The sequence below is a fragment of the Bubalus bubalis genome, chromosome 13 (assembly GCF_019923935.1).
Source record: "Bubalus bubalis isolate 160015118507 breed Murrah chromosome 13, NDDB_SH_1, whole genome shotgun sequence".
NCBI lineage: Eukaryota > Metazoa > Chordata > Mammalia > Artiodactyla > Bovidae > Bubalus > Bubalus bubalis.
Genome location: NC_059169.1, coordinates 76430584 through 76453653, shown reverse-complemented (window position 1 = coordinate 76453653; position 23070 = coordinate 76430584). Strand labels below are relative to the sequence as shown.

Genomic DNA, 23070 nt, shown 5'->3' with positions numbered 1-23070 from the left:
AGAAAGGAAGAGAAAAACCGTAAGAAACCAAGATGAAAAAAGAACACAAACACTGTGTGGCAATGCTGACAACTGCTGAGAGAGAAGCCCAAGGCGGCCTGGGCGTGCGTACCAGCCCCGGGTGCTACGGCAGGAGGCCGGGTCGGGGTGCGAGTGGGGCGGGAGGTGTATTCTACCTCGCAAGTGGAAAAAGGGGATAGGGCCTGGGGGCAGTGTGAGGCAGGAGAAGCATCCTGCAGAGGATGAAGTTCCTGAAAGGATTTCCCTGCCTGGATAAAGAAGATTAGAAAAGCCTCATCCATCAGCTCAAGGAAGAGGAAAGGAAGGTTTGCAAATTGCTGGGAACCTGAGCAGAAGACAAAGCCTTTCATGAAACTGAAACCCTATAACAGAAACGCCATCAGAAGTTACAATGCCCAGGGAATGTAATAAACTCAAGTCAAGAAGATACAAAAGCTTCTCTACCACTAGTGAATCCCTGAAGTCCAAGCAAAAGTAAATGCAAAATTGAGCACCAGGGAGTGTCTGATTTACATGGAGAAAACAACAAGAGTTCACAAGAAAAAAGTTGCAAAACACACAAGAAATGAAACCATTTGAAGGAGAAGAGCAGCTACGACCATAAACAGATGTAATACCAATATTCTACAGTACTTGACAAAATCTGGAAGAGATTATGAAATAAGAATGGAAACTAAAATCAAAGGGCTTATGCTAAGGAAAAAGAAGACACAAGTTGAAAATAAAAACAAACCACATATTGCTTTAAACATTAAAAAACATATTTATTCCAAAACAATTTTAAGAACAAAGCTGGATGCTTCACACTTCCAAACTTCAAAACATGTTACAAACCTACAGTAATTGAAACAGTATGGTCCTGATAGGAAGACAGACATATGAACAGATGGAACAGAACAGCTCAGAAACAAACCCATGCATATATGGTCAAATGATCTTTGACAAGGGTGCCAAGACTACACAATGAGGAAAGGATAAGTCAACAAATGTGCCTGGGGACTTCCCTGGTGGTCCAGTGGCTAAGACTCTGCACTCCCAATGCATGGGGCCTAGGTTCAATCCCTGGTCAGGGAACTAGATCTCACATGCTGTAACTAAAGATCCCGTGTGCCACAACAAAGATCAAAGATCCTATACGCTGCAACTAAAATCCAGCACAACCAAATAAATAAATATTTTTAAAGGACAAAAAAAAAAAAAAAACCACCACAAATGTGCCTGGAAAACTAAACATCCATGTGCAAAAGAATAAAACTGGACCATTATTCTATACCATGCCCCAAAATAAATTCAAAATAGAATAAAGATTTAAATGCATGACCCAAAAGTATAAAACTATTAGAATAAAATATAGGGAAGGCTTCATAACATTGGTATTGGCAATGATTTCTTGGATATGGTAACAAAAGAAAAAATAGACAAGTGGAACTACATAACTAAAAAGCTTTTGTGCAGCAAGGGACTATCAACAGAGTACACAAAATAATCCACAGAATGAGAGAAAATATTTCTAAACTATATATCTGAGGAGTTAATATCCAAAAATACATAAGAAGTCCCACAAGTCAATAACAAGAAAAAAAATTTTTAATGGGCAAAGGACTTAAATACACATGTCTCCAAAGAACACATACATGTACCCATAGGTACATAAAAAGACATTCAACATCACTAATCATCAAGGAAATGCAGATTAAAACCACAATGCAATATCACCTGACACCTGCTTGTGTGGCCATCCTCAAAAAACAAAACAACAAAAAAATTCCAAGCCTTGGTGAGGATGTGGAGAGAAACTGAAATCTTGTGCCCTGTTGGAGGGAATGTAAATTGGTACAGCCACCATGTAAAACAGAATGGAAGTTCCTCAAGAAATTAAAATAGAACAGCACATGATCAAGCAATCCCACTTTAGGATATCTGTCCAAAAAAAAAACAAATGAAATTAGGATCTCAAAGAAGCATCTGCACTCCCAAGTTCACAGCAGTATTATTCACAATAGCAAGAGGGCAGGAGGAGAAGGGGACGACAGAGGATGAGATGGCTGGATGGCATCACCGACTCGATGGACGTGGGTTTGGGTGAACTGCGGTAGTTGGTGATGGACAGGGAGGCCTGGCGTGCTGCGGTTCATGGGGTTGCAAAGAGTCGGACACGACTGAGCGACTGAACTGAACTGAACTGAATAACAACCTAAGTGTCTATGAACAAATGGAGGAATAAATAAAATATGGTATATACATACAATGGAGTATTAGACTTTAAAAAGAAAGAAATCCTATCATGTGCTACAACATGGATGAACTTTGAGGACATAATGCTAAAGCCATTGGCACTTTAACATAATGTTAAAGCCATTTGGGGACATAATGAAAAAGCCAATCGACATGAAGGCAAATACTGCATAATTCCAATCATATGACGTATCTGAAGTAGTCAAACTCACGGAAGCAGAAAGAAGAATGGTGGTTGCCAGTGGTTGGGGGTGGGAAGGGGAGAAATGAGGAATTATTGTTCAGTGAGTATAGAGTTTCAGTCTGTAAGAAAGTTGATGAAAGATGAAAAACTTCTAGAGATCTAGTGTATAACACTGTACATTGTACATAAAACTAAAATACTGTGCTGTACACTTAAAAATTTGCTGAGGACAGATTTCATGTTATGTGTTTTTTAGCACAATAAAATATATGAGGGACACATCTTAATAAACAATTTTATATTCAAGAAATTATTCATTAAATTTTAAAAACTCAATGAATATAGCAGATGAGAACCAGCTCAAGACAAAATTAGTTGACTCCAAATACATTTGAGGAAATTACACAAAATGCAGCATAAATACAAAGGAATATGCAATCTGCAGGAGGGAGTAAGAAATATAAAGACTAGAAGAAAAGTTTCAACATACATCTAGTAGGATAATAATAAGAAAGAATGGTGGAAAAGCAATATTTAGGTCTGAGTCATCACAGGACTCCAATCACCTGGGCATAAAGTTTGGTCCAAGGGTGAACATATGTCCAAACATGCCCAAATAGAATACCTCTTTACAACAGATATATGATGTTGGGAGAGTTAATAACTTGTCACTGGGTTGCAAGATATAATGTCAGAAGCAGTGTATTGTGCTTTGGGTGGTGGACTTAGACATGGGATGGGGCAGCATGAGCTGGAAATCTTTTACAATTCCTTAACTTTGTTCCATATCTATTTTATTCTTTCTTTACACCAGCTACATCTGGGGGGACCCTAAAAACAAAGGCACACTTCTGAGCATACACTGTGAACCCCACACTTTCCTAGGCAGTGGGAATGAGCAAGACCCAATCCATGGAGAACCAGAACGCCAGGGGCTGAAAGGGTCAGAAGGCAGCCTCCTTGCGTCACGTCCAGAGTCCCTCTGCTGTGTCTTCCTCCCTCTAGAGCACTGTGCGCCAGGCAAGATAATGACTGAGAGCCAAATAAAGGTACTTTAACCTCCTCTGGACCCTCGTTTGAGTTCATAATGAAACGAAATGCACCAGCCTCCCTCACTCTTGCCAAGCGCTCTTTGGGCAGAAACATCTCATTTGAAACAGCCTGGGCTCCCTGGGCTCTTTGCAAGGATTGGTGGGGATGAGTTTTGATGTTTTACAATTGTTATGAAAAATCCTCTGCTCACAGCCTGAGGGAGAGCAAGGCCATGCGTAGAGTGGGGACCAAATCACCGGGCTCCAGGCACGCTAGAACCTGAAACCAGATGACTCTAGATGGCAGTGGGGTCTGCTGAGTGATCAGGATGGGGAAGCGGGTATAACTAAACAGGGGCTGCTGAAAATGAAGGAAGATATTGCAAACTAAAGAAGCACTGCGGTACTACATTCTAGCCAAAATGGATTAAATAATCAATGTAAATCCTTTTCCATTTGAGTGAAAATCCCAGTGAAAATTCCAGTAAGTCAGCTCAAAAGATTTCTGGATCAGCAGCTTACCTTCAAGGTGGTTAAAGACAGTCTTCATTTGTATCTGTTGTGTCAGGGTTATCTCTTTCAGCATTGGTTCAGGATTTTTTTTTAACAAAGTATTATTATTATTGGGCTTACCTCCTGGCTCAGTTGGTAAAGAATCCGTCTGCAATGCGGAAGACTTGGGTTCGATCCCTGGGTTGGGAAGATCCCCTGGAGAAGGGAAATGCTCCAGTATTCTGGCCTGGAGAACTCCAGGGACTGTATAGGCCATGCAGTCGCCAAGAGATTAGTGGTAGTAGTATCACTATAATTATTATTCGCATTAAAGTCAGCCAGGGCTCAGTAGACTTGCAGTGAGGTGCTCTGATGTGTCCCTCAGAATCCCTGGGTGTGCTAAGTTATTTCAGTCGTGTCTGACTCTGTGCAACCCTATGGACTATGGCCCACCAGGCTCCTCTGTCCATGTGATTCTCCAGGTAAGAATACTGGAGTGAACTGCCATGCCCTCCTTCAGGGGATCTTCCCAACCCAGGGATCAAACCCACGTCTCCTGTGGCTCCTGAATTGCAGGCTGATTCTTTACCGCTGAATCACCAGGGAAGCCCTCTCAGAACCCTCTCAGAACTGAAAGAGTTCCCCAACTGCCAAGAGGGCTTCTGGCAGAAAGCCCCGTGAGGTGTCCTTCCCAGGGCATTTATGCCCAGTGACTGATTTATGTGAAAGTATAAATGTCTGGTCCCCTCCACTAACTTCAGAGCTCCTTATGGGGCTGGCCTCTGCTGAAGCTATCTCCCAAGCCAGCTTCTCCTTCTGCCTAATCCTCTGTCTTTTAGCTGGAGCTATGAATCCCGAGAACACTCCCTCACAAACTGCTGCACACCAATCTCCATCTTAGCAGGCCATGGCCTCTGGCAATCACCATCTGGTGCCTTCACATCCTACCATGGACTTGTCCAGTAGTGTATGAGATACAGATAGTGCATTCTCACTCTGATGAGATCAAAGGATGCCAAAATAACATATCTCACTTTGCCTGATCTTATTCAGACCCAACACCTTGTGGACAAAGTGATGCCTGGATGCCTCTTCAAAGAAGGGCTTGCTGCCCAGCTGTGGGCACTGCAGTGAGCAAGGTGGTCTCGAGCTGTCAACTTCTTCGGGGTGTGCCTCAACTGCAGAGAGTGGCCCCAGCAAACATCATGCCCCTTCTAGGACCAGACCTGGTGACCAGGTGATCTAGTGACCAGGTGAGTTTTAGTTGCTCAGTCGTGTCTGACTCTTTGTGACCCCATGGACTGTAGCCTGCCAGGCTCCTCTGTCCATGGGATTCTCCAGGCAAGAATACTGGAGTGGGTAGCCATTCCCTTCTCCAAGGGATGTTCCCAACCCACGGATCGAACCCAGGTCTCTTGCATTGCAGACGGATTCTTTACCATTGGAGCCGCCAGGGAAGCCCAACCAGGTGAGAGGTGTGCATATAAATATCCAGCCCACTCATACCCAATAGGGGGACATTCTAATGGGCCACATCTGCTCCAGAAACCCCAATCAGGTGATCCAAGGCCTTGTCAAGCCTGCATCCCGGCTGCACAGCTCCCTCTGCCCAGTCCTGCTTTCCCCTCGTCCTCTCACGGGTGCTGTTCCCAAATAAACATCTTGAGCCCCAAACTTCCTCTCAGCAGCAGCTTCTGGATAATACAACCTGCGATACAACTTAACATTTTTCTTTCCAGGACAGCATATGAGGTGTTCACTTAACAACAAAAAAAAAAGTGTGTTAGGGAACTGGCAGATAGGAACAGCTCCTTCTCATCTGGGAAATGGAGAAATAGCTGATGTTGCTGCCTCCCCTGGCCCCGTGGGATACCAGCCAGTTGTGAGGTGACCTTTGTCTGAATTTGAGAGATGCCGGCTGTCAGCAGGCCACCATTTATGCAGTCAGTGGGAAACAAGACCAGGTGTATGTGAAACACTTATGGAAAATAAAGACTGAGTGGTCCTCCGTCACAGAGAAAACAGAAAGGACTTTACGTGCTCTTGCTATGGTGTTTTTATTAATAACATTAATGATACCCTGCATAAATCTACAACTATTATGTGTTTATTTGGTAATACTTTTAAAATTGGCAACAACTATATTGCTATTAATGGGTCAAAAAATGAAAAGGATTGCTTAGTCAAAAATCAAATACTTCACTCATGAAAAAGTTGATGACAAACTTATAAATTTCAAAATATTTATTAAAACCGACCACCTACCATGGGGACTATATGATACCATTGATCCCACAAAAATCAGAAGACACAAATATGCTAAGGCACCAATATCAACTCCCAATGATTTTGCCTGAAGACAATGACCCAACATATACAGTTGGGTAATATATGCAGCAAAACAAGACTTTTAGATGAAATAACTGCTCCTCTACATTAACTCTCTAACATTAACTTTCTTCCATTTTTCTTGTGCACATACATAAAGTGAAGGTGGCTATTAACACACTGGCTCCAATGCAGAAAAACGTTTCCAACAATTCAATGATGCCATTTTTACATGAGTATAACCAGATGGCTTCCCAGGTGGCTCAGTGGTAAAGAATCTGCCTGCCAGTGCAGGAGACCAGGGTTCCATCCCTGGGTAGGGAAAATTCCCTGGAGAAGGAAATGGTAACGCAGTCCAGTATTCTTGCCTGGAAAATCCCATGGACAGAGGAGCCCGATAGGCTACAGTGCACGGGGTGGCAAAAGAGTCGGACACAACTTGGCAACTAAACAACAATCAAACACTATATACTGGAAAATGATTGTTTTTTCAATAACGGTTTAATTTTTCAAATGGAATTCATGGTACCAAAGTAAAAGATTTGGAATTTCACCCTGTTGAGAGTAAAACATTTGACATTACTAGAGCCAGATGCCATTATAAACTTAGGTAAATGAATCATTGCTACTGTAAATTCAGTGTTTAAAAAGTTCATACTAACATTATCCTCACATGATAATATAAATACAGATTTTGATGGAAAACAATACCACAGCAAAACCATGTTCTTTCTAAAGAAATTTATGGAGTAGAAATGTGCTTGGAATTAGGTGTGGTACAACATAATTTATCCTGCACTCAAGTTGTCAAATGGTAGCAGTAGCTATAGAAATTTATAAATATTATATCATATACATAGTAAGAATAACTGAACCACACTTTTTGGTGAAAAATCTGATTTTTAAAACAAAGCAGTATGTGTTTTTCTCTTTTCTGGTGGCCATAAGTAGGATTTTAGACATATTTAAGCCTTTGAAGAAATATTTTGTAAATCAATCTAAGTGCCCGACAATGGTGTTAAATTCTTTATAAGTGAGCCTTCTAAATTTGTTCCATATTTTTTCAAAATAGTTTTGGAAAATTTATCAACATCATCAATGAATGGAAGATCAAAAAGCTTCAGTTTTTCAGACTTCCAATTATTGATAACAAGGTATAAAGACAGCAAGACACTAAAATTTGTCCCCACAAAAGAACTAAACAAATTAAATGATTTGTTCTGAACAAATCAAATGATGTGCAAGATTTAACTTTGAAATTCTATAACTGCACTTCAGAATATCTCAAATTGTAGAAACTTTTTAAATAAAGCTCCTATTTTTTCTGTTTCAGACTAGGGTAAAGTTGAGAACTGAAATTTGAAAAATACAAACTTGGCAAAATAAAGAAAACTAATTTGACAAGCATTGCCTTGTAAAAATACTCTCTGAAGAAAGGTACTCTAAATGGAAGCCAAAAGTAGCCTTGAAAATACATAAGAATTGAGAATATCATCCACTTAGAATTTGTTTTGATCCTATTAAGTATGCTAGAGACAGTATATTCTGCAACATAATATGGTCTATAGAGAAGCTCAACCGAAGGTTCATTTCAAATTTATTAGCCTTAAAATGCAACTTTAAAGAAAATTTCAAGTAATTTTCTCCAAAAATGTAACACAGCAAGACCACATGGGGGAAAAAACATATTCTTCAGAAAAATACAATAGCATGTTATTTGAGATACACGTGTTTTAAGAAACTGATTAAAGGGGGTGAGTTAAAGGGTTGGGGGGGGAATCTTTCAGTTCTGATGGGGGTTCTGAGAGGGCTTCCCTAGTGGTTCACCAGCAAAGAATCTGCTGCAGCGCAGGAGCCTCAGGAGACCTGGGTTTGATCCCTGGGTCGGGAAGATCCCCTGGAGGAGGAAGGAATGGCAACCTACTCCAGTGTTCTTGCCTCAAGAATCCCACCGACAGAGGAGCCTGGTGGGCTACAGTCCACACAGTCGCCAAGAGTCAGACACAACTGAAGCAACTAACACACAATTACTCTGATTCTTTTTTATGTTTACTTTTCACTTTATATAAAAAGTATTTTTAAAATTAACTTTATTATGGGTGCTTTACAATGTTGTGTTGGTTTCTGCGGTACAGAAAAGTGAATCAGCTATATGTTTACATACATCCCCCCTTTTCCTTTTTGGATTACCTTCCCATTTAGGCCACCATAGCTCATCAGGTACAGTTCCTTGTGCTACACAGTAGGTTCTCATTAGTTATCTATTTTACACATTGCATCAATACTGTATATATGTCAATCCCAAATGTCTCAGTTCATCTCAGCCCCCACACCCTTTCCACCTTGGGATCCATACATTTGTTCTCCACATTTGTCTCTCTACTTCTGCTTTGCAAATAAGAGCAGCTACACCATTTTTCTAGATCCCATACATATGTGTTAATACACAGTATTTTTCTCTTTCTGACCTCACTCTGAATGACAGACTCTAGGTCCATCCACATCTCTACAGATGACCCAACTTTCTTCCCATTTATGGCTGCGGAATATTCCACTGTATATATGTACCACATCTTTATCTGTTCATCTCTTGATGGACATGTAGGTGGCTTCCACGCCCTGGCTATTATGAAGAGTGATGCAATGAGCATTGGGGGGTACATGTGTCTTTTTGAATTATGGGGTTTTTTTCTGGGTATATATACTTCCTAACAGGATTGCTGGATTATAGCAATTTTTAACCGTACCTTGAAGTCCACGGATGGATGTCCCACCAGAACTGGCCTAGGCCACGCTAGAGGACAGAGACAACCCCAAGGCTATCCCGGCCGCTCTTTTTCGGCACGGGGCCCCTCGCCTCTCCTCCCCGCCTGTCCGCGGTGTGTGGAAGGCAAGGATGCTTGCGTGGAGCCAAATCTTCTCGTCTCCCGACCCCGATCCTCCCCCGGGTTCCTCGGATACAGCGGACAGCCTCGCGAGGCCTAGTCAGCTTGCGTCTCGCGAGAAGTCCCCTGCCAAGTGGGCTTTGGGGCCAGGAGGTCGCCTTGGTGCGTGAGCACGTCCCGCCTGGCCCTGGGCGGTGACTGGGAGCGCTCTGTGTCGGTCCTGAGGGGCGTGAGGCCGAGTAGGGGCGTCGGCTCCGGTTCCCAGCAAGGAGCCCCTCAGGCCCCCGTGGCCATGGTGCTTTCGGTGAGCAAGCTTTCCGAGGGGTTGAGACGGTAAGGGAGGCGCGGCTGTCATCCTGCGCCCTGCCCACGCCCGGCCACCGTGGGGCGGGGAACTGCCTCTCCGCGGTGGTCCTCACTGACGCTACAGAGGGAGGGTGGCCTAAGTATCAGAGCTCCACCTGCCTAGGTGAGGTAGCTGAGGAAATTCACGTGCACGTTTTCTCCAGAGCCTGGCACTGTCATCCTTCAGAACCAGCGACTTCCGTGCAGTTGCAAGCCTCTGCCAGGCTCCAGAAATCCTAGAAGGATGCAGTCGCTTCCCCCCAAGATCCCCGCCGCTCAGATGCTACCGTGGAAGTGAGGGGCAGGAGACAGGAGGACCAGGCAGTTCTCTGTGACAGTGGTCTCTTTAAAACACACCGAGGGGCCAGGTCAAGTGGATGGCAATAACTTGAAAGTGGGCGATTGCTCCAGACATGGTGGAAGTCCAATTGGTTGTTTTGGCAATGAGTTATGCCTGGATGGGGTGGTGGGGAAGACCGATGAGTCCTGTAAGAGTCCATGGTGTCTGTAAGTCTGTAGAATGGTGATAAAGTAAGGGAGGAAGAAGACTGAAAGACTGAACCTTGAAAGCCTGTTTCTAGTTAATTCTAATTTAGCACTTGCCATTCCCTCACCTTATCCCCTTGTTTACCTTTGAAGAGCATTTAGCCCACCCAGGTTGTACAGAATGTGAGGTGGATATGGAGCTAAGAGAGTTGTCCAACATTAGCAGCTGACTCAGAGAAGGTGATGGCACCCCACTCCAGTATTCTTGCCTGGCAAATCCCAGGGACGGGGGAGCCTGGTGGGCTGCCATCTATGGGGTTGCACAGAGTCGGACACGACTGAAGCGACTTAGCAGAGCAGCAGCAGCTAGACTGTCCAGTCTCCTGGCAGCCCAGAAGTCCTCCTTTCTTTTTCCAAATGCTTCAGCTCATGGCTAATGATCTGTGTGTAGGCATTAAAAGACTGGCAGCACCAGCAACCTTGCTGAATTACAAATAGACAAAGCCAGCACTGGTTTGTGCCAGCAGCTGCCAGTGGCAGGGGCTGAACTGACTAGCTTAGTCTGATAGCCTGGTCCCAAGAATCTTTCCAAACCTTGACTGCCACATCTGGGGTTGGTCACTTAGCTATGCTGCTGCTGCTGCTGCTAAGTCGCTTCAGTCGTGTCCGACTCTGTGTGACCCCATAGACGGCAGCCCACCAGGCTCCCCCGTCCCTGGGATTCTCCAGGCAAGAACAATGGAGTGGGCTGCCATTTCCTTCTCCAGTGCATGAAAGTGAAAAGTGAAAGTGAAGTCACTCAGTCGTGTCCGACTCTTAGCGACCCCATGGACTGCAGCCCACCAGGCTCCTCCGTCCATGGGATTTTCCAGGCAAGAGTACTGGAGTGGGGTACCATTGCCTTCTCCAGTTAGCTCTGAGACATCCCAAAACATCAAAAGAAACTCTTTGAGAAGTTTTCTTCTAAAAAAAAAGAAGAAGAAGTTTTCTTCTCTCTTCATTCTGATCTTCCCACTTCCTTTCACACTGAGCAACAACTATATGAACCCCCAAGGTAGCTCCCCTACTCTCTCTCCCTGCACCCAATCCTCCACCAACCACCGTGATACTTATTTCTCTTAATCTCTGAAAATCCTACTCCTCCATCAAATCCATTCATTTACCAAATATTCTCCCTGCTATATGCTAGGCACCTTTCAAGGCACTGGGAATATAGCTCTAAACAAGACAAAGTCCCTGAGCTCACCAAGTTTAAATCTACAGTCTTTAAAACTCTTTATTGACTACATCAGGGCTCCCCATCTTCTGAAATAACCACACATTTTGTCTCTGTGGTTACATCACTATCAACACATTCACCCAGGCTAGAAATATGTTCTTGGTGGGAGGTGAGCTCCATGTCCTCTTACTCTGCCATCTTCATCTCTCTCTCCTTAACTAGAGACCCAGACTACAAATAGAAAACTCATCTCTCACTTGTCATTCTCCTTCTACATTTGAGTCACTCACAAAGTGCTGGGTTTTTTTAAAAAAAATACAGATGCCTGTCCTGTTCTCCCCAATTCTAGTCAGTGCTCTGGCTTAGGATTTTAATTATGGATCATTTGGACTGTAACTGATTGCTCTGCCTCTGGTCTTGCCTCCCTCAAATCTATCTTCCATGAGATCTCTCATGATTTATTTAAAACAAAGTCAAATCAGGTCCATTCCCTGCTCATAACCCTTCAAAAGCCCAAACTACTTGATATGGTACACAAAGCCCTCTGATATCCATCATGTCTTACACTTCTTGCCTCATTGCTTTACATAGTTGCTAACTCGTTTTTTCTAAGTTCTGTGTGTGTGTATGTCTGTATCTTTGTACATTTTGTAGTTTCCATACCCAGCACAGTGCTTGGCATATAGTCGTCCCGTAATCAATTTTGAATTGGACCGGGCTTCTGCTATCATTTTGCATTTATATGTATGTCTTAAGTTTTTATGGGTCTTGCTTCTTCAACCTTACAGTGCATTTTGAGGGGTAGTCATTAGAATTATTTACAACGTTCCTGTTCTTTTCCTCCTTCTGGAATATTGCAGAATTATATTTCCCACTCCCTTAAAAGTTGGGCATAGTCATGTGATTTGTTCTCACCAATAACATATGAGCAATAATAGCATGCACCATTTTCTGAGAAAGCCTTTAATTATCCATGCAAGACACTGCTACTGTCTCTTCCCCTTACATGAGGAAATAGAAGCTTCATCAGCTTGGTTCCTTGAGGGACAAAGGTGAGCAGAGCCTCCTGCTGACCTATGCTTGAAATATAACGTAGTCAAGAAACAGATATTACCAGTCCACTAAGATGTGGGGTTTTACTATGGTCACATAACCTTGTCTATCCTCATCACTTCATCCCCTCAGGACAGGAACAGTACCATTTATCTTTGGGTCTTCATGGTGCCATATTCAAATCAAACTAGAATATAAATATTGTATTTAAACTCTGATTTCTGATTTTTTCCTAATTCACAGTGTCCCATTTCAAAGATTCCTCTCTCATCTGTTTCTACTGTCTCATGACTAAAGCACACTTTCTGCTCCATTTTAGCACCATTCTGGCTTCTAAAATGCAAAAGTTAAAAATTCTAATCAGTTCATAATTCAGTGTTGATCATCATGCAGCATTTTGTAGAGAATAAGATGGCTGCCCTCTGATGACTGAGTGAACAGTTCTCCAGCCCCGCTGTAGCAGTGCTCTTCGGGGAAGTAACGGAGGCGGGAGCACAGGCATGCAGCTCTGAGAGATTATAGTAATCAGCTTACAAGGGGATGTGAGTGGTACAGCATAGGTCGCCCTGCATCCTCTGCCCAAGCAGATGGCACAATGACATGGTAATACATGTAATAAAATTTTTCCTCCATTTGCCTTTATATGCCTTTAAAAACCCTCAGCTTTGAGTATATGATTCTGTGAGAAAAAAAATCCTCTTTCTATGATCCTTTTTAAATGCCACTGTTAACCAATGGCTCTCCAAAAAGAAGAGAGTTCCAACACAGACAGTCTCTACCTGAAAGAAATGCCTAACATTTACTTATTCTCTCTGTAATCCTTATAGTAACTTAAAAGGCATATTTTTTCTTGCTCATGTAAGTGTGTTATACATTACTCCAGTCATTTCCTGGACATCTATGGAGCTGCCTACTATATGCATTAGTTCATAGGGTTAAAAGCAAAAGGCCCACAGCCTTCTTACTATTTTCTTCTATCTATTAACAGTTCTAACACAGTATCTATTACTTCCTCCAGCATCCACAGCTCCAAACATGCCCTTTCATAGGAAAAGGTCCAGCTCATCACAGCCCATCTGTTGAATATTCTGGAAGTTAAAATTAAGCCTGTAGGCACTGTCTCTATGATTTATGTTTCCTAAATCAGCCAGAGTTATCAAAACTTTGAATTTTAACTTGAAGTTTTCATTTTTACTAATGCAAGTGCTTTATTTTAGAGGGAAATACTTCTATGTTTACTAAAACTATTAATATAATGTAATTTCCTATAAAGACAAATCTTCAGGTTTAAAAAACAGCTTAGACAATTTTATCATGTTTAACAAAATCAATCTGTGGAAGGAATCTAATTTTTTTCAAGCTAACAAAGTGTTTAGGGACCACAGGAAATATATCTTTAGTGTTAAAAATACATAAAACAAATCTGTGAGCTCACGTCTGTGCTATGAATGGAGTAAGATCTTCTGCCCCATATCACTCATAACCATACCCACGAGAAGTCCTGCATTTCCTTATGATGGGTCTTTGGGTGGGTTTCTGCCTTTAATATCTATCAACATAACACCAAGAAAAAACCACAAAGGAAAAAGATTAATAGCTTCCCATACACAAATGTTTAAATTCCAATATTAATAATGCTAAAAGATTTATAAAAATTTAAGTATTTCCAACATAATATCTCAGCACAGATCAGATCAGATCAGATCAGTCGCTCAGTCGTGTCCGAAACTTTGTGACCCCATGAATCGCAGCACGCCAGGCCTCCTTGTCCATCACCAACTCCCGGAGTTCACTCAGACTCACGTCCATGGAGTCAGTGTTGCCATCCAGCCATCTCATCCTCTGTCGTCCCCTTCTCCTCCTGCCCCCAATCCCTCCCAGCAGCAGAGTCTTTTCCAATGAGTCAATTCTTCGCATGAGGTGGCCAAAGTACTGGAGTTTCAGCTTTAGCATCATTCCTTCCAAAGAAATCCCAGGGCTGATCTCCTTCAGAATGGACTGGTTGGATCTCCTTGCAGTCCAAGGGACTCTCAAGAGTCTTCTCCAACACCACAGTTCAAAAGCATCAATTCTTCGGCGCTCAGCCTTCTTCACAGTCCAACTCTCACATCCATACATGACCACAGGAAAAACCATAGCCTTGACTAGACGAACCTTTGTTGGCAAAGTAATGTCTCTGCTTTTGAATATGCTATCTAGGTTGGTCATAACTTTCCTTCCAAGGAGTAAGCGTCTTTTAATTTCATGGCTGCAGTCACCATCTGCAGTGATTTTGGAGCCCAAAAAAACGAAGTCCGACACTGTTTCCACTGTTTCCCCATCTATTTCCCCTGAAGTGGTGGGACCGGAAGCCATAATCTTCGTTTTCTGAATGTTGAGCTTTAAGCCAACTTTTTCACTCTCCATTTTCACTTTCATCAAGAGGCTTTTTAGTTCCTCTTCACTTTCTGCCATAAGGGTGGTATCACATCTGCATATCTGAGGTTATTGATATTTCTCCTGGCAATCTTGATTCCAGCTTGTGTTTCTTCCAGTCCAGCGTTTCTCATGATGTACTCTGCATAGAAGTTAAATAAGCAGGGTGACAATATACAGCTTTGACGTCCTCCTTTTTCTGTTTGGAACCAGTCTGTTGTTCCATGTCCAGTTATAACTGTTGCTTCCTGACCTGCATACAGGTTTCTCAAGAGGCAGATCAGGTGGTCTGGTATTCCCATCTCTTTCAGAATTTTCCACAGTTTCTTGTGATCCACACAGTCAAAGGCTTTGGCATAGTCAATAAAGCAGAAATAGATGTTTTTCTGGAACTCTCTTGCTTTTTCGATGATCCAGCGGATGGTGGCAATTTGATCTCTGGTTCCTCTGCCTTTTCTAAAACCAGCTTGAACATCTGGAAGTTCACGGTTCACATATTGCTGAAGCCTGGCTTGGAGAATTTTGAGCATTACTTTATTGCGTGTGAGATGAGTGCAATTGTGCGGTAGTTTGAGCATTCTTTGGCATTGCCTTTCTTTGGGATTGGAATGAAAACTGCCCTTTTCCAGTCCTGTGGCCACTGCTGAGTTTTCCAAATTTGCTGGCATATTGAGTGCAGCACTTTCACAACATCATCTTTCAGGATTTGGAATAGTTCAATTGGAATTCCATCACCTCCACTAGCTTTGTTCATAGTGATACTTTCTAAGGCCCACTTGACTTCACATTCCAGGATGTCCGGCTCTAGGTCAGTGATCACACCATTGTGATTATCTGGGTCGTGAAGATCTTTTTTGTACAGTTCTTCTGTGTATTCTTGCCATCTCTTCTTAATATCTTCTGCTTCTGTTAGGTCCATACCATTTCTGTCCTTTATCGAGCTCATCTTTGCATGAAATGTTCCTTTGGTATCTCTGATTTTCTTGAAGAGATCCGTAGTCTTTCCCATTCTGTTGTTTTCCTCTATTTCTTTGCATTGATCGCTGAAGAAGGCTTTCTTGTCTCTTCTTGCTATTCTTTGGAACTCTGCATTCAGATGCTTATATCTTTCCTTTTCTCCTTTGCTTTTTGCTTCTCTTCTTTTCATAGCTATTTGTAAGGCCTCCCCAGACAGCCATTTTGCTTTTTTGCATTTCTTTTCTATGGGAATGGTCTTGATCCCTGTCCCCTGTAGAATGTCACGAACCTCATTCCATAGTTCATCAGGCACTCTATCTATCAGATCTAGGCCCTTAAATCTGTTTCTCACTTCCACTGTATAATCATAAGGGATTTGATTTAGGTCATACCTGAATGGTCTAGTGGTTTTCCCTACTTTCTTCAATTTAAGTCTGAATTTGGCAATAAGGAGCTCATGGTCTGAGCCACAGTCAGCTCCTGGTCTTGTTTTTGCTGACTGTATAGAGCTTCTCCATCTTTGGCTGCAAAGAATATAATCAATCTGATTTCGGTGTTGACCATCTGGTGATGTCCATGTATAGAGTCTTCTCTTGTGTTGTTGGAAGAGGGTGTTTGTTATGACCAGTGCATTTTCTTGGCAAAACTCTATTAGTCTTTGCCCTGCTTCATTCCGTATTCCAAGACCAAATTTGCCTGTTACTCCAGGTGTTTCTGGACTTCCTACTGTTGCATTCCAGTCCCCTATAATGAAAAGGACATCTTTTTTGGGTGTTAGTTCTAAAAGGTCTTGTAGGTCTTCATAGAACCGTTCAACTTCAGCTTCTTCAGCATTACTGGTTGGGGCATAGACTTGGATTACTGTGATATTGAATGGTTTGCCTTGGAAACGAACAGAGATCATTCTGTCATTTTTGAGATTGCATCCAAGTACTGCATTTCGGACTCTTTTGTTGACCATGATGGCCACTCCATTTCTTCTGAGGGATTCCTGCCCACAGTAGTAGATATAATCGTCAGCACAGAGAGATCTTTTATAAATCAACTACACACACATGCACAAAAGAATATAAAAAAAATTACCAGTAGGCCTAAGGAAAGAAAAGAGGGATTAAGCTCCCCAAATGAAATTTTTTACTCAGCTTGTAAGCAAGAATTTTTAAAAAATAGTAATAGGATTAAGGAGAGTATAGAGCATACTTTTGGTGCCAATAAATATTGAAGTCAACTTTTGGGAAATTAATTAAACTACATATATTAAAATACCAGTAAATGTGGATTCCCTTAAACCACCAGTTCTAATTAAAAGTGTTTGTCCTTATCCAGTCATTAGACAAGTATCTGTAAGGATTTTTATTGCAAGGAGTTTGATATACATGTTGATAATATCTTGATGGATGCATACCAAAATACTAAGCTGTGAAGATCAGCCAATTAAACTTGAAAAAGTCACTAATTTTCTTTTTATAATTTACTCATCTGTATGTCTAATGTTTCTGTAACACATACCTATTACTTTTGTAACAGTTTGTCTCATTTTTATTCTCTTTTACAGAAAATGTACTTTAAAAGCATAGAAAGGGTGATTGGAACTTTGGAATTCCTATCCAGGGTTACTCATAAGTCAAACTGTATTCCAATCAAGAGCAGATTAAATGTGAAAAACAAAATAGTAGGGTCCCTTACACAGCAACTCTTGCTTCTTTTCTGGTTACTTCTGCCTGCATAGAGAATTGTTTAAGGAAGATGTGTTTGATCCCATATGTAGTCTAGACAATTTTGGCCATAAAGTCACAATCTTCCATAGTTGGACAATAACTTTTTAACAAGACCAGATACCTGAACAAAATCTTTGGGAATGCAGGATATGGCAGGCAATAGAAGAGAAATTGACACCAATTTTCCCCAGAGTCCCCAAAGTGTGAAAGCCTCTCTTTCCCCTATATTGGGTCCTGGTTACACATGGGGAAACAGAAGCAAATGAGAATGCCAAGCCTAGACAGAAAAACCAGAGCATGACCATGGACTGTGAGGTAGCCAGGCTGGCAGGTGTAGGCCTGAAACGGCTGCAGTAAAACGCCTCCAACATTCACACATTTACAATCAGTTTGGCAGTGTTTCCAGGCCAGGCTGAGGGATTTCATTGTCCCCATATTAGGCAATGACAAAGATTTCAAATGGACTGAACATTTTATATTACTGTCAACAGCACTAACGTAGATTTGGCTGGCAGAAGAGAGGGAAACCAAGAGTGTCTGCATCACTTACTCCAGAGAAACACTGAGTACCGTCTGCCCTCAACCACCATCACCACCACCCAGTGCAGCCCTTTCTGGACCACACCCTCACCCCACTTCTGTGAGCCCTCCCCCACCAGTCTTCGTCCAAGAACCTGAAATCCCAATGTTTCTCCAAATACACGTTTGGAAAGTCACTTTCAATGCAGCAGTTGGTAACACAGGAGAACTCTTAATGTTGCACAGTATTGTCTACTCTTGTCCAGTTCCAAAAATTATCTACTCTTCCAACCTTCATTCTAAGACTAAATGCAATGCTGCGATGCTTCTCTTATATAACATGGGAGGAGAGGGGGTGGCCAGACCATACAGTGTGGAAAACCAGTAATTCCCACACCAAGGTCTACAAACTGGCTCAAGGTCATAAAAGAACAGGAAAGCCCACTGAACTAGTAATAGGAACTAGGTTGCATGAGCAAAGACAAGTTTCTAAAACACCTACAAACCACATGTGGTATCGACATTTGTGTCCAGCTGATTTTTTATGACCTTTCAGGAAATGAACTGTCCCACTCTCAAAAACTAGAGGAACAGTATTAATAAGTCAAAACCAAAGCCAAATCCAGTAGTGATTATAGTACTACATTTGATCTCTATGGACTGTAAAGAAGAATATAAAAACAAGAGAGAAAAACTCAAGAGCTTTTCATTAAAAACAAACACAAACCATTTATACAAAAGCAGTTTAAATTTTATTTATAAATTTGTTTAAAAGCATATAAAGGATTTTTCTTTTGGTCACATTTGTAGCCTGAATTAAGAAAATAGGGATACAAATCTAAAGGTGCCAGAGCTTCCCCAAACCTGATCTGAGAAGCAGAAAAAAATTAGCTGTTTATAGAGACAGGCAGGCAGCAGCCACAGTTCTCACTAACCTGAAAGCATCAAATGACTCCCTGCTATTCTGGCTTACTAACATGGCTGTACTTATACTTCCAATAAGAGGCAAAACCAATTAGAAAAATAATGCAGCATTTCACTAGCAGTAGAGATTAAATATGAGTTCAGTAATCTGCGCCTACAAATATGCATAAATAATGACAGGGAGAAGAAACCAGTTATCCTCAGCCACTCAACTGAGTGGGTGGGGAGTTGGAGTCAAGGTAAAAAACAGTGAGGCTGAACAAAGCTGCAAGAAAGAAAAACATCTCGTGTGGTTTTTCAAGGTCAGTTGACAAAGGCCAGGCATAAGCAAATATTTCTCATGTATCCTGGAAGAAAAAGAAAACGAAAATTAGCACCAGCAACAAAACAGAATTCAAAGCCTTTGTAAATCCAAAATGAAGTTCCTCCAAAAAACACTCTGACTACATGACTGTTTTTTTAATGATTTCAAGTCCCAGTGAAATGATTTAATTTTCAAGTTCCATTTCGACTCACAAGATGGTCTCTGTCAATAGTGCGTTGGCTTATTGAGTGACAGCTCATCAGCTGTGTTCTGAGAGACAGGCTAACACGGTGACAACTAATAGTGCTCACAAATGTTGTCACCCACCTCCACAGTTAGAGCAAGGACAGGGCAAATACAGTACGGAGCAGAGCTACTTCAATGGACATGTGTGGAGTGGAAGTGCACTCTATTATACAGCAGGAAGGTGACGTCTAAGGGGACCTGGAGGAAAGGAGACACACTTAAATGAGTTCCCTCCTCCCGCCATGTGCAAACAGTCATGTCATCTCGATCAAGCCTCCCAGACTACCAGGTCAAGGTCCACCGAGGTTTCAGACTACTGCTGCTCGAACATTCTGGGAAACTAAAATATCAGGTTGCCTCATGGGTCATGGCAAATGCTTAACTGCCCTTGAAGACACAGGATTCAGAGTTTCCACAGCATCTCAAAGGGTCTCACCTACTGGTATCAGAGAAATGATCATTTGAACTGATTCTTTAAATATCCTACCTTAGATACATCTTAGGTGTGATTCAAAGAAAAGCTTTGGATGTGTTTTCATTATAGATTTTTGATCCCTTGTATTAGATAAATGTATTTTCTATACCTAGTTTGCTAAAGATTTTTACCACAAATGAATATTGAAATTTATCAAATGCTTTCTCTGTATCTGTTGAGATGTTTCTCCTATAATCTATAGGTGTTTCTTCTATAATTTATGTGGTATATTATCTTGGCTAGTTTTTGGTTCTGTTTATTTGTGATGAGCCAAACTTAAATTTCTGGGATAAGTATATACTATGCTTTTTAAAAAAAATTTATTGTTAAATCTGTCAAAATTTTGTTGTGATTTTTTTTTAATCTATGTTTATGAGTGAGACTGGCCTATGATTTTTTTTTTTTTTTTCTATATAGTCTTTGTTTTGATTCTAAGTTACATTCACCTGCTTAATCCTTTGGAAGAATACTCCCTTCTTTTCATTTATCTGGAAAACATTCTGGACATTTGGAATAATCTGTTTCTTGAACATTTAGTAAAACTTTTCTGTAATATGTGTAGGCCTGTTTTTTATTTTATGGGAAAATAGTACCTAGATACAATTTAAATCATTTTGAATCCTACCTACAAAGTGTGAAACTGTCTCCCCTGTCTTGCAAATAGAGCATGTTGTCAATCTCTTGTATTTTGCCAAATAATAGATAAGAAGTGGTATTTTGGTTTAGTTCTTAATTTGTATTCCTTTTGTTATAAATTCATTGGGTGCTTTAATTTCAAAGATTATAATTTTTTATTCCTAGAAGTTCTACTTTGCTCTCTTTGAATCTTCCTTGTTATCTTTGTCTCTTGTTTTTGCTTATCATTTCAAAGTCAATATTTATTCCAAATGTTTTATACATAGATATCTTAAATTCATTTAAGTGTCTCAAATCATTTGGTTCTAAATTTCGTTTTGGTGACCCTCAGCCACAGCTATCTATTTCCTATCCTTGTGGTAAGTTCCAGTCACTGTGTTATACTTAGGATATACCACTGAACAAAACAGTCAAAGAGCCCTGCTCTGATGGAATATGGAACATAAATTATCACAAGGAGAGAATAATAGTAATTGATCAACAAAACATCTAAGAAAATGATGTTAGAAAATTAGGCCAGAGGTTGCAGAGTGCTATAGAAAAAAGAAATGGAGCCTGGAAAGAGAATTGCAGGAGCCTGGTGGCAGCATTAAATGGATGGCCAAGGAATCCTTGGAACTTAAGAAAATACTTGAAAGAGAACAAATCATTTGGATGTTTTGGAGAAGAGTATAGAGGGAGCAACCAGTTCTTAAGTATTCAAAGAACAGCCAAAGAAAGCTGGTGCGGCTGGGAGGAATGAGGAAGAACGGCAGTCGGAGGAGAATGCCCGAGGAGTAGCGTGGGCTCTAGGTCTTGAAGCACCTGTAAGGATGAGTAATAGACATCCTGTGGCTTTTACTCTAAGGACTTTGGCTTTTACTCTGGAGTCATCAGAGCCACTGGAGGGCTTTGAGCCAAGGAGTGACAGCAGATGACTTATTTTTCAGTCTCATGTTGAGAACAGACTCTAGGTGGACGTTTGAAAGCAAGGACACCATCTAGGAGATGGTTTCAAGAATTGAGATGAGCAATGATGGTGGTTGGGATCATGATAATAGTGGTGAAGGTGGATGAAGCTGCAAGACTGGATACATTTTGAAGGAAGAGTCAAGGAGACTTGCTGATGCTCAGCTGTAGAGGTGTAAGAGTCAGTCATGCAAACATGAAAAAGTGCAGACAGAGAAGTGGGGTCAAGGGCATCAGAAGTGAAGTTTTAGACATGTTAAGGTTGAAATGTCTATCAGATACACAAGTAGTGATGTTGGGTAGAAAAATGGATCTGCAAGTCTAGAGGAAGAGATCAAGGCTGGAAGTTGAAATTTGGGAGTAAAAAGCATATTGGTATTTAATTTCATGAGAATGAATGAGGCCATGAAGGTATTAAGTGAACGTAAAGAAGGTAGTCCAAGATGTATCCCTGAGGCACTCTAATGTGGAGAGGACACAAAGATAGAGAGGGTTCAGCAAAGGAGATTGGAAAGCAGTGGTCACTGAAATAAAACCCAGGAGAGTACAGAAGCCAAGTAAACAGTTTCAAAGAGGAGGCAGTGATTTACCATGACAAATGAGGCAAATCAGTCAAAAGATGAAGACTGAGAAATAACCACTCGATTTTGCAATGTAGATAATGTTAGTGACCACGAGAAGAACTTTGTGGTTAGACAGAGATGGTCTAAATTCTGATTAGAGGGTGTTTAAGAGAAAAGGGAATAAAGAAATTGGAAACAGGACAAATACCTCAAAGTTTTTTCTCTAAAGGGGAACAAAGAAATAGGACAGTAGCAAGAGGAAAATGGGCATCAATATAATTTAATATTTACATTTTCTGCTGATGAGAATTTTCTAGTCGAGATGACATGTGACAGTTCGGGAGAGAGGGAGGAGCATTGTTAGAACAAAGTCCCCCAGTGGATGGAGAAGACAGAATCTGTGCCATAACGAAAAGCAGACACAGAGGAAGGGATGTCTGTAGTGAAGTGAGGTGGAGATGAGAACCTGGGCAAGTTTTCGCCTCCATGTCACTGCTTCTTTCACGCAAGTGAAAAGCCAGTGACCACATTGGACTTGAGTATGCCTGTCTTAGTAAGGAATCTTCAGTCATCCTCACTCACGTCATATCCTGAGAAAGTGATGTTTCTCTCTTTCTATCTGTAAGGAACCCAAGTGGAGATTCACAGCTCACTTACCTAAGACCTATCAACAGTCAGGGGAAGCCAGACTCCCACATCCCTCTTCCCCTCGTGGCAGCCCATGGAGTATTCATTTCCTCTCTCCTGTCATCTACTCTTCAGCCCCAGGTGTTTTTCTGTGTATGTGTGCTTAGTCTCTCAGTCGTGTCCAGCTCTTTGCTACCCCATGGACTGTGGCCCGCCAGGCTCCCCTGTCCATGGGATTCTCCACGGGATTCGCCTCCAGAATTCTAGAGTGGGTTGCCATGCCCTCCTCCAGGGGATCTTCCCAACCCAGGGATTAAACCCAGGTCTCCTGCACAATAGGTGGATTCTTTACCATCTGAGCCACCAGGGAAGCCCTTTCTATGTATATGCACCTTCAAAATTGGGGTTATTAAGTACAGAAGAAAATGTACAGCAAGGTTCCAAGTCCTGTCCAAAATC

The 23070-nt window shown here is 41.6% G+C and overlaps 1 protein-coding gene, 1 long non-coding RNA gene and 1 other non-coding gene across 5 annotated transcripts in view; 2 read left to right on the top strand and 1 right to left on the bottom strand.

The window, feature by feature from the left end:
* The first annotated feature begins 1022 nt into the window (after nt 1-1022).
* Nucleotides 1023-1095, top strand: TRNAG-CCC. The gene has a single exon. It is a non-coding gene; the product is annotated as a tRNA-Gly (tRNA).
* A 7857-nt stretch (nt 1096-8952) lies between these two features.
* Nucleotides 8953-18708, top strand: LOC123328849. Its single transcript, XR_006543851.1, has 2 exons — nt 8953-9480; nt 17861-18708. It is a non-coding gene; the product is annotated as an uncharacterized LOC123328849 (long non-coding RNA).
* EPSTI1 (epithelial stromal interaction 1) overlaps nt 18618-23070 on the bottom strand; it is a 99785-nt gene continuing 95332 nt past the window's right edge. For 2 of the 3 annotated variants that reach the window (XM_044926841.2, XM_025263030.3), the window contains one exon: nt 18618-19159. In XM_044926841.2, coding sequence (XP_044782776.2) covers nt 19021-19159 — 139 coding nt within the window. In that variant the 3' untranslated portion in view covers nt 18618-19020. The remainder of the gene's footprint in view (nt 19160-23070) is intronic. The other variant, XM_006076499.4, reaches the window with a different exon arrangement.